At 36.2% G+C, this 14309-nt stretch overlaps 1 protein-coding gene across 2 annotated transcripts in view; it reads left to right on the forward strand.

Annotated features, from left to right (window-relative positions):
* Positions 1-14309, forward strand: part of TINAG (tubulointerstitial nephritis antigen) — a 98956-nt gene that overhangs the window by 17168 nt on the left and 67479 nt on the right. Inside the window, exons 2-4 of one of the 2 annotated variants that reach the window (XM_044253034.1) lie at positions 1285-1348; positions 2201-2290; positions 7199-7313. In XM_044253034.1, the coding sequence (XP_044108969.1) occupies positions 1285-1348; positions 2201-2290; positions 7199-7313 (269 nt within the window). Of the gene's footprint in view, positions 1-1284; positions 1349-2200; positions 2291-7194; positions 7314-14309 lie in introns of both variants that reach the window. The other variant, XM_044253044.1, reaches the window with a different exon arrangement.

Raw genomic sequence — 14309 nt, forward strand, 5'->3', positions numbered from 1 at the left:
TTGAGGGTTTCTTTAAGTTCTATAGCATAAGTTCATTTATTTCAAGTCTCTAATACTGAATAGTAGTTAAAACTATGGACTTGTTCTAAAGTTAAATCTTTCCCTTTCCCTGAGTTCATGACGTCCAGAAGCCTGTGGTCCAGGAGAGAGGCAGTTTTTGCTTCTCTTCCCATGGTTGTGGAATGTTCAAAAACCTTGGAAAAGGGGTAAATAGACGCAAATTTGTAGAGATTTTATATTCATTAAGCAACATATTGAACTGTAAAAACTACATGCTGCAGAGTGGCAGCTGTGAAGTTTTCAATGAAACCATTATTTGAAATATCAGAGGAGAGCAAATTCCCTAAGTGGCTTTTGTGATATTGTGGCTAGAAGTTAAACCAAGTCCCTTGGAATGATCTCTAAATATGTAGATTTTCCCCTCTGATCATATGAATAAAAAGTTAGGATTCATTTTGTTTAATTAGACACCACTGATGTGATCTATCAATTACATATTTCTGTTTTCACATGACAAAGTAGTAAATTTTACTACCTTTGTTAAGTCAGAGTGGATTTCAAATCTGTGTGAATTATATTTTTGAAAAGGATTTCCTTTGTAACCAGGGTAATATTTTCACCATATCTTATTGACAGTTTTCATATAATGATAATACACTGTTGGTCCATTTTAAGTAGTTTATATAATCAGGTAAATTAGTTAACAGCTAGTTTCAGTTAATTGAGAAACATTTGGATTTAGAACACAAATGGCTACTATCTTACTGGTTTCATGAATTTTTCTTCTGATCAAATTTTTAAGAAAAAATAGAATTTATCTTTAAAAGGCAAATTCAATGAGCTTCACATTTTGGTCTAAAACTTTGAATTCCTTACTCTTGTCATATACAACTAATCATATTTACTTGTGAGACTTGATTAGATTTTTTAAATGAGAAAAGCCATAAATTTATCCAAACATTGTCTTATTTCTCACCTATTTAGACACATAAGTTGTTTTTTGAGTGTGGTTAGTGATTAATTCTGTGGTAATCAAGTTTTCATGCTTTACAAATCCTCTGTTGGAACATAATATGCAATTTTAAAGATAACAGCTCATGAAACAAGCTTAGAAAAATCCTATACATAAACTTCGACACAAACCAGACGTGGATTTTCATCAGAGTGGCCCCAAACAGTTTTGCATATTTGAGAAACTAAACAGAATTGTAGGTTTCTGGTGAGTGTTGATGCACTTTATCATTCAATTTAGAATTTTCATTTGTTCAAATGTTGTGTTAACAGGTTGCCTCAGAGATGGCCAACTTTATGAAGAAGGATCAGTAGTTAAAGAAAACTGCAACTCCTGGTAATGAATTTAAGTGGCACAGAACTGAATTCTGCTGTCTGTGTATGTTTTCTTCAAATAAAAGGAGTATTGTGAAATAAGATGATAAATACAGATAGAATCATAAGTCCTAGGATATTGCATACCTGTAGCTTTATATAAGCATATTTAATGAATGTTGACAAATCTAATCTTAGATATATCTTTCAATGCTAGAGCTTGTTTATGACAGCGACCTTCATCATACAGCAGGCCTGCATGAACTATACCTCTTAATTAAAGCATTCCACGCAAGATATACTCCAGGCAAACTGTATTTCTTTGATCACAGTAGCTATAGATAAAAACAGGCTGCCTTCAAATGATTATCCTGCAGAAAGTTTCCAAATACAAATACAAAGATTCTACTGTCTAAATTTTCTTATGTTTTCAAAGGTCAGTGGCTGTGTGGTCATTTCACTTATTAATTGCCTGGAGGAGAAGTTAAGAGCATATTGAGTGATAGGGGCGCCTGGGTGGCTCAGTGGGTTAAGCCGCTGCCTTCGGCTCAGGTCATGATCTCAGGGTCCTGGGATCGAGTCCCGCATCGGGCTCTCTGCTCAGCGGGGAGCCTGCTTCCCTCTCTCTCTCTGCCTGCCTCTCCATCTACTTGTGATTTCTCTCTGTCAAATAAATAAATAAAATCTTTAAAAAAAAAAAAGAGCATATTGAGTGATAGCTAATGCATATGCTATTATTTTATTTTTGCCAAGAATCAAATAGGCTTATGGCTATCATTAATCACAGATATGTTTTACACCCGAACAGTGTGCAATTCTGTACATGTACTTCGTAAAGGCTAGTCCACTTTTGTAATTTTTGACATCTTTGCAGCACATGCTCAGGACAGCAATGGAAATGTTCCCAGCTTGTCTGCCTTATTCAACCAGAACTGATTGAACGTGTCAATAATGGAGACTATGGGTGAGCAAAATCTTGCTTTACAGACTTTGTTGGCAGTCCCAGTTACTTTTCAGGCTTCGGTCTATTTCCTATCATTTACTTTTAAAAATGGCCATTATTCAAAAGAAAGAATGGGAGAGCAATGGGAAGAGAAGTAGAAAGACATGTAAAATAGGAATGCATGGAGGTAACCATTAAATGATTAAAATTAAAATGCACAAAGAAATGTAGATGGGGTCTTAAAATTACTAGGAAGGAGCATTGTCATGGGGTGAATGAGGGGAATAGAGGGAGTGTTAGTTTGGTTAAATATTTAGACAAGATTAGGAAGTAGACAAAATTGATTTTTTCAAATAAACCGTCTTTCTCCTTCTGGTGTTGCCCTGACCCAGCCAATCAGCTGTCACAGGAGAATCAGACCCTAAGAGGTCAGTATTTAATCTTGATGATTCCCCAAATAGCCAGTCCACCTAGACAATTTCACTGACATAGCCTATGTAGCCAGTTTCACTTAGAGTTGAATGGAAAGACAGGCTGAGCCACTTTACTTTGCTTATAAGCTAAATTTAGGGCTGATTGGCACTTAAACATGGCAAATAATGGTTTGATGCTCTCTGACAGATTAATAAATTAGGTGGCTTCTCCAATTACATACAGGGAATAATGATATCAGTACTAACATGGATTTTCTTTAGTGAACTGAAAGGAAGAGGGATGGCCTACCTGGTTATCTGCCTCAGGATTGCTCCTTTGCCATTGACCAAATCCCTAGATACCCTCAGAAACATGTTCCACATGGGAAATGTAAGAAGATCTATTATCATCTATTATCAAGTAATTATAAAAGCGATGTAATCCTGAAATGTAATTTTACAAATTAAAAGTATCACTTGCTTTCACACAGAAGACCATAAGACAGATATTTCCCAGATTTCCTAGCATCGCCCCTGTCCCCAAAGTATTTTCTTGGAAGACGGGAGATTTAGAAAGTTACATTTTTTTTTGACATTAATATTCTTCAAGCATGCTCAATTCCTGTGTGTGTATACATGTTTACCCAATATTGTCGTTGATAATATGACATTTTAAGTATTTCTAGGGAAAATACATCATAATTTTCTGTGGCTAAGTGATACTCAAATAATGGAAAGGACATCATAGTATGTGTCATCATAAGAAATTATCTGAATCAGGTTCTTAAAATAATTCAAATGCTTGACCCATGGAGCACATACTTCCAAGAAGCTCTCAGCAGCCTACTTTTCCACTGTCCCAGAACCCGTGGGAAACCATAGTTGAAGGCAATGTGGAAAAAACATGTAAGAATACACAAGCTGGTGGGAATGCGGTCTTCTTTGGAGAGAAGATTTTCTTGCCATCATTTGTTCACTGTGAGATAACTCTGCAAAGAGTTAAGAGGCACAGGCTTTGCCTTTTGTAGCAAACATGGATAACCTTAAAAGGACAGAAAGTGAGGGATAATTGGAGCAAAAGGAAACACGCATTGCCCAAAGAAAAAAAGTTAAGGAAGAGAGACAAGCTGTGAAGAAACAGTAAAACTAAAATTATTTACCAGAGGACAAAAAGGCAGGGGGAGTCCTTGAATTTAAAAGAAAGTTCTGACTCTCAGATGTATTCTCGTCCTGATGTTCAAATTGTTTTCATGTGTGAAAATAGAACATACCATTCAACGCTTACTGAGTGCTTTTTAAAATAGCCTACATGCAAATATACACAATCTTTGCTTAAAACATTCATTTTTCTCATCTTGGTGACATTTTGGATCCAAATCTTCCTTCATTCTATATAAGTTACTTCAGTGCATATTTATTCCCTGTGTTAATTTTCAGAGCAACCAATTAATATCAATGAAACCGTGTTTCTTTTGTGGCACTGCCGAGGATAGAAATAAATAATTTCTGTCTTACAAGAATTTCCAATCTAGCTGAGGAGTCAACATGCCATCCCTTTGTAAAAGGATTTTTGATGATAGGGCAGTATGTAAGTGCCAAATTAGTAGCAAGTATTAATCAGCAAGTTAGTGGAACAAAGGAAGTTAGGGAACTGTGTGGGACAGCAAGCCACACCTGAATTTAACAGCTTAAAACCATAAGTCTTTCTTTGTTTACTTCAGTACCTTGACATTGACTTACCTGAAGCTCTTTTCCTGATCTCCCTTGGGGTTCCTCAGATGCCTATAGATATCTGGAGACTCAAATGGGGTTGAATTGTCTAAAGTGGCCTCATTCTGATGCCTGGTAGTTGGTGCTAGTTGTTGGTGGGCCCACATGTCTGCAGCAGACTAGCCTTAGCCCCCCACATAGTACGAGTGTTCTAAGGGGACATGAGGGAGGGCTGCAAAGGGCTTCCCTGTAGGCCTAAGCCTGAAAGACACAGAGCATCAATTCTCCTATTTTTTGTGAGGGAAGCAAGTGAGTAGCCCTGCCCACATTCAAAGGTTGGGGAAATAGATTCCACTTCTTGGTGCCAAGAGCCACAGATAATTTGTGTCCATTTTTAATCTGTCACATCTCTAAACTTGATTTTTTTTTTTTTTTAATGAACTCAAAACCTAGTCTGTTGGATAAGTTGGCCTTGATTTTTTTCACCGGTTTCTCAAATCAACATACCCCAAACCAAAAGTGTTAACCTCTTTGACCTGCCCTTGGTGACTGGCCTTCACCTCTGCCTTGTCAGGCAAGCCAGGAAATTGGAAATTAGTTTGATTCTTCTCTCTTCTTCTTTCTCAGCCACTAGTCTCTTATAATTCCCACACAATAGTTTCTTTCAGATATTTATTTTTTCTACTTCTCTGCTACATTCGAGTGCATTTCTTTATCAAGCCTCATTTGAGATGACCTGATCTTTCTCCCTGTTTCCAGTCTGACCAAACTGCAACCAATTCTTTATGGTTATCACTCTAAATCCAAGCTTTGACTCTGCTGTTCATGGTCTTTAAAATCCTCAGTGATACTCAATTGCTTGTAGAATATCATTATATTCCTTAGCATAAGAAACAGTCTGGCCCAAATGCTTCTTTACTACCTCATTTTTTTATGCTCTTTCTAGCTTCCCTTGACCTCTCATGGGTTTGGCATTGAACTTACCTGCTCGTTCTTAAACATGCTACCCAGCTTCATACCCATATGCTCTACTCCTGGGTTGCCTTTTTTTCTTTTTTTAAAAGAATAAATGTCCTTTTCTTTCACATCTGTCCACCAACCTTATTCTCATCCTTCCAGACTGAGAACTAAAATCACTTTCTGTAACGAAATTATGCCAACTCCTTCAGGCAGAGTTATATTTGAAACCTCTACTCTGATCATACCTTAACCTACTGCTAATAAATGACGCACATTGAAGTCATATCTAGCTTTGCAGTATTTTTAGGGTATGAGCTCCGTGAGGGTAGAGAAACTTACTTATTCTTACGTTTAAAGAGAGAATATGATAAATTGGATTAAAGGGAAAGTTATGAGTCTTGATCAAACAGGATGATATAGAGTGGTAGTCCCTTCATAATTTTTTAAAGCATAAGTCACAGTAAAACATGCATCTAACTTTATGATTTAGTACACACACACACACACGTGCACATGAATATCCATACAAATACATGATACACACACACACCCTGACACGTATAAAAACTGTACTCATCCTCACTATGTACAATAAGCTCTAATTTTTCCTATTATCTCTCCAGTATTTTATTTATTTTTTAAAGTACTGATTCCCTGCTCACTAAATTAAGTGATTAAATGACCACAAATGTATCTGAATGTTTGAAAACTGCTGGGATAGAGCATGAAAAATATACTTCCTTGATGTCATGGCTTTGCTTAAGGCTCGTCCTGATGGTCTCTTATAAATCCTGCAAAATTTAACAAAGTCAGCATTTTCCTTTGGTGATGGAGATTATACTCTTAAAATTGTGGCTCCAAGTTGCTTAGGATTTTGTGATCTAACAGATTCTTAGAAAAGCATAAATTTGCTAGGCATATTATTGAAAATCAAATGTATCTTCAAGCATTCATGAGAGTCTATTATAATATAAGCAATTTTGGTAATTAACTAACAGGATTAAGTTTAGATTTGACTTAAATACTAAAAATATATTGTTCTCAAGTTGTAAATAATTCAAACAAGTGATGATTAAAGTACTTTCCTCTTTCTCATCTACTCTTATCTCTTCAGAAATATTTTGTTGGATTTAAATGTCAGTGTTAGATTTTGAAAACAAATCTCCTTTTCCTATGTAGGGCCACAAAACCCTGTCTCTAAAAAATATATGCTTTTAAGTATCTAATTTCACATTAATTGAATTTGTATCATCACTAATAATAACTGAGATTGTTGAGCACTTAACACAAATTAACTCTTTAATATATGATAGAATATTCCAGTATTTAAATAAATTAATTCAATACAATTAATTAACACTGATGTATTCTTCTTAAGTAGAACTATTTTATCCCCAGTTTTTCACAGATACTTCCTTTTACATGGTCAAATTCTTTTCAGATCTAAATTATATATAAAACAATTACCCTATTTATCTATAAGTGCATTTCTATACATTCAAGCTTCTTTCTAAAATGCATTTGATGACATTTAAAAGAAACTGCATAGATTGGCCTTTTGCCATTTAATCCCTTATAATATGTAAAGATTCCATATTCTTATATTTAGTCTTTATTGATATAGCCTTAGGTTCCTCATATAAGTCATTAAAATAATTGGAAGAGACCTAATTTAGGAAGAGTGGCTCACAGGCTTTCTTATTAAATGATCATACATTCTTTATATAAAGAATATCTAGCTTATAGTAATTCTAATTTTGTGTAACTTCAGAAATATAAAAAACATTATTTATAAAAGTGATATTGCATAATGTGTACCAATTTTTCTCTTTCATTTGTAAGGCAGATGGACAGCCCAGAACTATAGCCAGTTCTGGGGAATGACTCTGGAAGAAGGCTTCAAGTACCGTCTTGGGACCCTGCCACCTAGCCCCATGCTTCTCAGTATGAATGAAATGACAGTAAGTGGCCTCTCTATCTGACTCGAATGTGTGTGTGTGTTTGTGCAGGTATGTTTGTGTGTGCATTTAAAGAAATTTTAAATAACTAAAATAGTGGTTTTTGAGCTTTTGGAGATGTAATTTTATCATAAAATAAAAAGCCTTCTACCCAAATGGTTGTTATCTTCCCTGAACATTTCATGTGAACTTTGAAGTTCACCAGTGTCAATTAGATGAAGTGTCCTGTCTTCAAGAATGAATGTGTTCCTTTATACCGCTCATGATTTTGTAGAAATTCCTATTTCTGATTATCGGCTGTTTAGTGGCCCAATGCACAAGCAAGTTATCAGTTGTCCTTATTTTTCTTTTTTTTAAGTAAACATAGTTATTTTTTTAATTCATCCAAACAAAATTGTGCTGTCTTTGGGCTATCCCTTATCATATGAGGCTAAGAGAAATGCCAGTTACTGTAGATGTCTATGCTAAGATAATTCATGAAGGTTTATCCTCAAAATTTCCATTACAGGAAAACCTTCAAATTTTGCGAGGTGACCTCACAAACTCCCTCATGAAATTTCAGCATTTCCTACACTCTTATGTTTTATACTATTGTATTGGATTTCCATTTCATTTTGAGGAGATGTTATCATCCCATATGGGTATCTGGTATAAAGAGATGTCTATCTCTCTCATATGACAATCCTCTAACTTGGAAGAGCTGAAATTTGACCACCATATATGTGGTGTCCCAGGCACACATCTTCCCAGTTGGGATGTTGACAGTATTCAAGGCCTTGTTCAAATGCCCAGACCTAAGCGGTGCTCACAGATGGTGGGAGTGCAGCCTCTTCTCTTTACAATGCAGGCTTTGGGTCCCGGCTGCCTGGAAGCTGCCAGTGGCTCCGAAGCAAGCAGGGTTGTTGTTTGTCATTGGATGAGTTGTAAATCCACAACTTTCTCATGAAGCATTTAATGTACTTTGCTTTCCAGAGATGTAATCCCCTGAGTTATTATACCAATTCAAAGTGCAGTAGCAGGGCCTGCTAAATTATAACCAGTATCAGAAAAGATCATAATAGCTGCCACATATCGAGGAAATGTGTGTTAAGCACTCTTCTAAGCACTTTCATACCTTATCTCATCTAATTCCCACAGCAGCTTAATGTAGTGGGTACTATAATTATCCCCATTTTAAAGATGAGAAAATTGAGATTGAGAGAGGTTAAGTCACACTGAGATTGGGAAAAGTGAAAAGCCACTGCAGAATTACTTAAAGTGCAGAGCCAGGACATCTTAAAACATCTGCTCCCAAAAATAGTCCCTAGAGTTCCAGTAGAATCTGTTAGCCTTGGCCAACACAGGTTCAAAGGAGCAAAAAAGCAGAGCTAACTTTATGAAATGATCAGCTTAGATATACTCTTGGATCTTTCCTAGAACCAGTAAAATATAAAATCTTTAGAAATACGGCTTGGATTCATGGTTTTTAGTGACCTAATTATACGATCAATTGGAAGAGTTATTATTATTACTTTTATTTTTTTTTTCTGGCTACCTTCTTTTTCATTTTTATTCCCATCTGGGGGAAAAAAAGAGGCAGAATTATTTAAGAAAAGAATAAATTCACTCCCTTTATTAGGATTTCTCTTTCCCTTGATTTTGTTAAGGGCCTTAGTCAGCCAAATACTCATTTGAGTGTTTATACATATTTTCTCTGGATTATTTCTTTTTAAACTTTAATTTTTGCAACCTGGAAAATTTTATATTCTAGAGAATATGAGGTTGTAACTCACCCTGGTATAGGAAAGGAAGTTGAATTCTAATTCAGCATTTATTGGCTCCTAGGGATTTTTTTTAAAGATTTTATTTATTTATTTGACAAACAGAGATCACAAGTAGGCAGAGAGGCAGGCAGAGGGAGAGGATGAAGCAGGGTCCCCGCTGAGCAGAGAGCCCGATGTGGGGCTCGATCCCAGGACCCTGGGATCGTGACCTGAGCTGAAGGCAGAGGCTTTAACCCACTAAGCCACCCAGGCACCCCTAGGGATTTGTTTGAATGAAAGTTGTTCTGAATGAAAAATCCTAATGACTAATATTTTGGGAGCATTAAAATTGCCAAGTGCTATGAATTAGTGTAATATAGTTGCCAGCTTATTCCAGGACAGCAATAAGGAAAATTTGGCTGATCTGTAAGAGTTCCATTACCCACTTACAATGTAGGGCAAGGAACTAGCTTCTTATTTCTAGGTCATAGTAGCTTGAGGGCTGAGGGTCTTCCAAAAAGTTTCTGAGTGTTAGAGTTGTCCTAATGTCTGGAGATAGAATAAAATCATAAATATAGCAATTACTTCCAAGGAGTGAATTGAGTTGAACAGGTTGCTACAGAAAGAGGTAAAAAATATGTTAATTCTTAGCCTGGGGACTACATAGATAATTACTTTAATACAGCAACTTGCCTCAGAGTACAGTGAAAATGAGGTTTCTTTTCTTTGTAGATATGCTTCTAGATAACTTTTTTTCCAACTTTTTCTTTTTTAAATACCATTTTCAACATAGGATGGTCTATCTATACAGCTGGGGTAGGGAGTTGCCAATAGCTGTAATGATTTTGCTGAGGAACTCCACTGCATCCCTACCCCAAAACATCTTCCTTTCCTTGACTGTATTACCTGGATGAGAGTTGGGGTTCATATAATTCTTTATCTGGGGTGGGCAAGATGCGCCATGAGTCATTCCTGGTTTCTGGGAAAGCTCTTCTCTTTCCTGGTTGGATTCCTGGTTTCATTCCTTTGTTTAAGTCACTATTCCCATAATGAGTTAGAGAAATATCAGTAGGCATTGTACTGAGCATGAGTTAGAGAAATATCAGTAGGCATTGTACACAGAGTTCTATGATCATATAGTTATGAAAAATTTTTTGCATCTATATGAATTTATTAAATTCAAGTGAATATTTGTAGAGTGTGGTTAGTAGCAGTGAAGAATAGAAAGATGTTGATAGTGGAGGATGAAAAAAGTTAACTTTAGGGTTTTGGGGAGCCGTTCTTAGATGACAATTGTAAGTGAGGACAGACAAAAAGGAAACATAAACTTAATGTTTACCCTGGGTATAAATAGAGTACCTGAGAGGAAGTAAAAAAAGGGAAAGAAAGAAGGCTGAGAGGGACATTGTTTAGACCATGGAACTCCTTGCTGTGTATGAAGACTCACTTCACCCCCAATGGAGTAATTATGTCTGGTGTCAGGTCAACAAACTTGACTGGCTGGTAAATGCATGCCTATTTCTTTTCCCCCCAAAGGTTTTCTTTTTTGTTTGTTTCAAGTTTTTGTTTAAATACTAGTTAGTTAATAAGATATAGTATAATAATAAAATTTAGAGTAAAATTTAGTGATTCATCACTTACATATAACATCAGTGCTCATTACAAGTGCCCTCCTTAATACCCAACACCGACTTTTACTATCCCCTGCCCACCTCTCTTCCATCAACCCTCATTTTGTTCTTTATAACAAAGAGTCTCTTATGGTTTGCTTCCCTTTCCTTCCTCTTTCCATTCCCCTTTTTGAAGGTTTTCTTAGTTTGAGATTGTTTAAAGTGATGTCTTGATTGGACAGTTCTGTTCTAAATGTTTCTACACTAAAAGGGTTAAGAACTAGTGGATTAGGGGCCCCTGGGTGGCTCAGTGGGTTAAGCCTCTGCCTTTGGCCCAGGCCATGAACCCAGGGTCCTGGGATCGAGCCCTGCATCGGGCTCTCTGCACAGCAGGGAGCCTGCTCCCCCAACCCCCGCCTGCCTCTCTGCCTACTTTTGATCTCTATCTGTCAAATAAATAAATAGAATCTTAAAAAAAAAAAAGTATATGTGCTGCTGAAGCAAGCACTTAAAAAAAAAAAAAGAACTAGTGGATTAATTAACCATTCTCTGGCACTCCATTGAAACTTTGTATGTTGTATGGATAGATTCACAATGGGACTGATTGGGAGCTGGCCATCAGAAGGAATGCAACTCATCACAAGAAATTCAGATTCTGCCTACTGAGCATTTTGTCTTCTTAAACTACAAAATTGGCTATGACATGATTTGGCCCTTATTTCAGTATTTTTCAACATTTGTTCCATGGGCTAGCAATCTGGCAAGATTAGGACTAAAGGTGTCCCATCTGTGGTCAAATAAATTTGTATAATGGTGCATTATATCTTCACACTAGAGCAGAACTATATTTAGGGATCAATCAGAACTTTCTCAGTGTCTCAGAAAGAAAACAATGGAGACAACCAATTATTATGACAGTATGCAAACAAATGTGGCACTGACTGAGGTCCTTTTGAGCCAGCAGAAACATCACAGTTGAAGTCTGTTAATAGGCATGTGTGAGCCAGTGCGCTTACCCAAGTGGGCACCATTCCATTTACCATGAGGAACATAAGCTCTGGAGCCAGTGCACTTGGGGCTCAGTCTGGTTCTTTCACTTATTGCCTCCATTTTCTCCTCTGTGAAATGGTGATGGCAGTAATACCTTGCTCATAAGGTTGTTAGAAGTCCATGAGATGCTGAAAAATAAGTGCTTATTATATACCATATTATATACATATGTAACAGAAATGTTATCATATACCATACAAAGTTGTTCTTTCTTCTTTGGATTAACCTTGGGAGATTAGTAGGGTCAATTCCCTACTATTCCTTGCTACTAATTTGGTAAGAACTAAATTATCAAAAGCTTCATCACTTGGAGATTTTTATTTCATAAGGAAAATTATAGCTATGGATTTATTGGCCCTGATGGAGTTTACATATTCCTGGTGAACCTGAAAGTTCTACTATGCTCCTAAATCAAATTAAATCATATCAAATAAAATCAACAGCTTTGTACCTGAGTGTTTTTCCAGGCATAATATTCAAGTGTTTTTGAATTTGGGAGATAACTTTAAGAAGCCTCACTGTGTTATGACCTATTATAAATACTGTGAATATTTTGAATGAAAAATACTATTTTCAAACAGAAATAGGGAAATAAGAGTTCATCTCTATACTTGTCTCAGCTAAAAAAAAAGTTTTCAAAATAGTTTTGTTGTTGTTGATTCCCCAGGGAGAACAATGAAGTGAACAAAGCTGTTACAGATGTTTTAAAAACTTTTTCATCAACCTTATAGCTTACTAGTATAACATCTTTTCCCAGTCATCCAAGATGTATGATTTTGGTGAGTTTTAGTTGGCATTACTAACACAGGAAAAATAATGTCTTTATGGTTTGTTGGAAGCTAAAGTAAAATATTTTGTGTATTATATAATAACTTTTAAAGCCACCAATCATTGAGAATGAGAAATGCAAATTTATTTAATTGTTTGAATACTTGATCATTGTCTAGACAATATTCAGTATTGACTGACTGGATTTCTTTCTTTAAAAAAAATATTTATTTATTTGAGAGAGAAAGTACAAGTGGCAGGGAGGGGGAAAGGGAGAAGCAGATTCCCTGATGAGCAGGGAGCCCAGGGACACCTGGCTTGATCCTGGGGCTTGGGGATCATGACCTGAGCCGAAGGCAGATGCTAACCAACAGAGCCACCCAGGTGCCCTTGGATTTATTTCTCTTGTCATTAGTTATAATAAGAGGAATTGATTTTTCATTTCTGAAGTATGTTTCAATGATAGCAAGTAGTGAGCGATGAGAAGTACCATTGGAGAAAATCAAAGGGAATATTACCATGTGTAGTTTGTAACCCTCCATAGGCTATTGAAAATTTTTATTTGATTAAAAATAATCTACTTGATTCCAAATATGTTTGTCACCTATGTAAATAGAAGTCTCTGTAGCAAATGAAACACTAAGTAGAAAAGTGAAGGACACAGTTATATGGTTTGGTTCTTTATATACTATGAAACAAAAATGATCATTTTTCCCATAAAAATGATGTTTAGCTCCCACATACACGAATGTAGGTAAATGGCATCAAGCTTGAGTAATAACTTAACAAAAATGCAGGTGCCGATGATACTGCAGAAGAAGGGCACAGCCAGATGTCATGGAGTCTGTTTAAGTGTATATTTTCCTCACGTCATCTCAGAATCTTCTCATCTATGTAGGTATGGAGCAAGGGACAGATTAGGATGCCAGTTCTTGCTGTCCATGAATTAAGAGTTTTAGAATTCAAAGATCATTAAAACATGTGCTTATGCCTCCTTTCTCTCCTTCCCAGAATGGAACCCCACACCCTTTGAGAAACTTTAGAAAATATACACCCTGCCTTACTCCTTATTCAACCGAATTTTTGGCAGAACGAACTCATGGCAGTGTCTTATCTCTCATGTCAGTTTTTGAGTTTTAGTTCTCAGTTTTATTTTTCTGTACTAGTTGCAATCTGGTGCGTAGCACTGTGGTATAATTGAACATGACTTGAACAACACCGTGGACCTGAATTGATCACTGCAAGGCAAATCTCCAAAAAGAAATGTGAAAATTTATTTTTTTCCCTCTCTGTGAATAAATATTTGGGGCTGTGAAAAAGTAGATTCCTGAGATGATTTGGTGTGTTGATAGAACAAGCACCTGTTCCCTGGGTAATTCTCAAACCTGGGTTAGCTAGTCCATATTACAGTTCTTCCCAGAGCCTGTTCCAGGAAAAACTAGTCCTTTGATCTGCTTCACAATCAAAAGGATGTGAAATGAAATGAAACAAGATGAAATAAAATACTTGGCATTGTGTCATGAACATTTAAAACTGTGAATATGATTTCCACTTCCTGGAGTCTCACAACACTTAGGTAGGTTGTTAAAAAATATTTCAGTGAGGATGAAAATCTATTTAATTTTCAAAACCAGTGTTTCTCAGAACTGTTAGATTAATCAACTCATTATTTTGTAATTATCTGTTATAATTCTCCCAGAACTAGTGTTCTAAGAAACTCATTTGAGGAAATATCATAGTTCATCAATTTCTAGATGCTTATTGTCTTCACTTCTTTACACCTCTAGAATTGGGATGTTTCTTATATTTGATGGTGTCCTGGCTTCAAT

Source organism: Neovison vison, chromosome 1 (genome assembly GCF_020171115.1).
Source record: "Neovison vison isolate M4711 chromosome 1, ASM_NN_V1, whole genome shotgun sequence".
NCBI lineage: Eukaryota > Metazoa > Chordata > Mammalia > Carnivora > Mustelidae > Neogale > Neogale vison.